The sequence below is a fragment of the Leishmania donovani genome, chromosome 8 (assembly GCF_000227135.1).
Source record: "Leishmania donovani BPK282A1 complete genome, chromosome 8".
NCBI classification, from domain to species: domain Eukaryota; phylum Euglenozoa; class Kinetoplastea; order Trypanosomatida; family Trypanosomatidae; genus Leishmania; species Leishmania donovani.
This window is the reverse complement of record NC_018235.1, coordinates 496,479-497,295: the sequence shown is the minus strand read 5'-3', so window position 1 is coordinate 497,295 and position 817 is coordinate 496,479. Positions and strand designations below refer to the sequence as shown.

Here is an 817-nt window from a genome sequence, read left to right as displayed (position 1 = left end):
CCATGCCGGAGCCCGTGCCGCCGCCGAGGGAGTGAGACAGCTGGAAGCCCTGCAGGCAGTCGCAGCTCTCCGCCTCCTTGCGGCACACATCAAGCACGGAGTCGATCAGCTCCGCGCCCTCGGTGTAGTGGCCCTTGGCCCAGTTGTTGCCAGCGCCGGACTGACCAAAGATGAAGTTGTCCGGGCGGAACAGCTGGCCGTACGGGCCGGCGCGAACGGAGTCCATAGTGCCGGGCTCGAGGTCCATCAGCACGGCGCGCGGCACGTAGCGGCCTCCCGTCGACTCATCGAAGTAGACGTTGATGCGCTCGAGCTGCAGATCCGAGTCGCCCTGGTAGGTACCAGTCGGATCGACACCATGTTCGTCGGAAATCACCTCCCAAAACTTAGAGCCGATCTGGTTGCCGCACTGGCCGGCCTGGCAGGAAACGATCTCACGCATGATGGCAGAGTGGCGAAAGGCGAAAAGAAAGGGTATGCTTTGTGTGGAGGAGGGGGGTTGGGGGAAGGTTACTGGCCGGTGTGTGTGTGCGTGTGTGTGTGTGGCACGAGCGCAACGCCGTGCAAGCATATTTCCGAATGTCGGGGTTGTTTCGAGACCAGGAGAGACGGGGGGAGAGAAAGCGGGGGAGATGGGGTGTGACACAGATGGCCGCCGCCGGCGGAGACGCAGGGGGAGGGGGGGCGCCAAGGGCCGCGGCCGCTCCTCACAGCAGGCAAGAAAAAGACGCGGCAGTGGCGCGGCGTCATGTCCCGCAAACACATGCACGCACACTCGCTTCACACGGACAGCTCGCCACCCAGCACCTCCATCTCT

The 817-nt window shown here is 64.0% G+C and overlaps 1 protein-coding gene across 1 annotated transcript; it reads right to left on the bottom strand.

Annotated features, from left to right (window-relative positions):
• Position 1: 1 nt before the first annotated feature.
• Positions 2-442, bottom strand: LDBPK_081290 (beta tubulin; the record flags this gene model as incomplete). Its single annotated transcript, XM_003858630.1, has 1 exon — positions 2-442. A coding segment is annotated over one exon (441 nt), but the record flags the coding sequence as incomplete, so codon positions are not given.
• Positions 443-817: the final 375 nt, after the last annotated feature.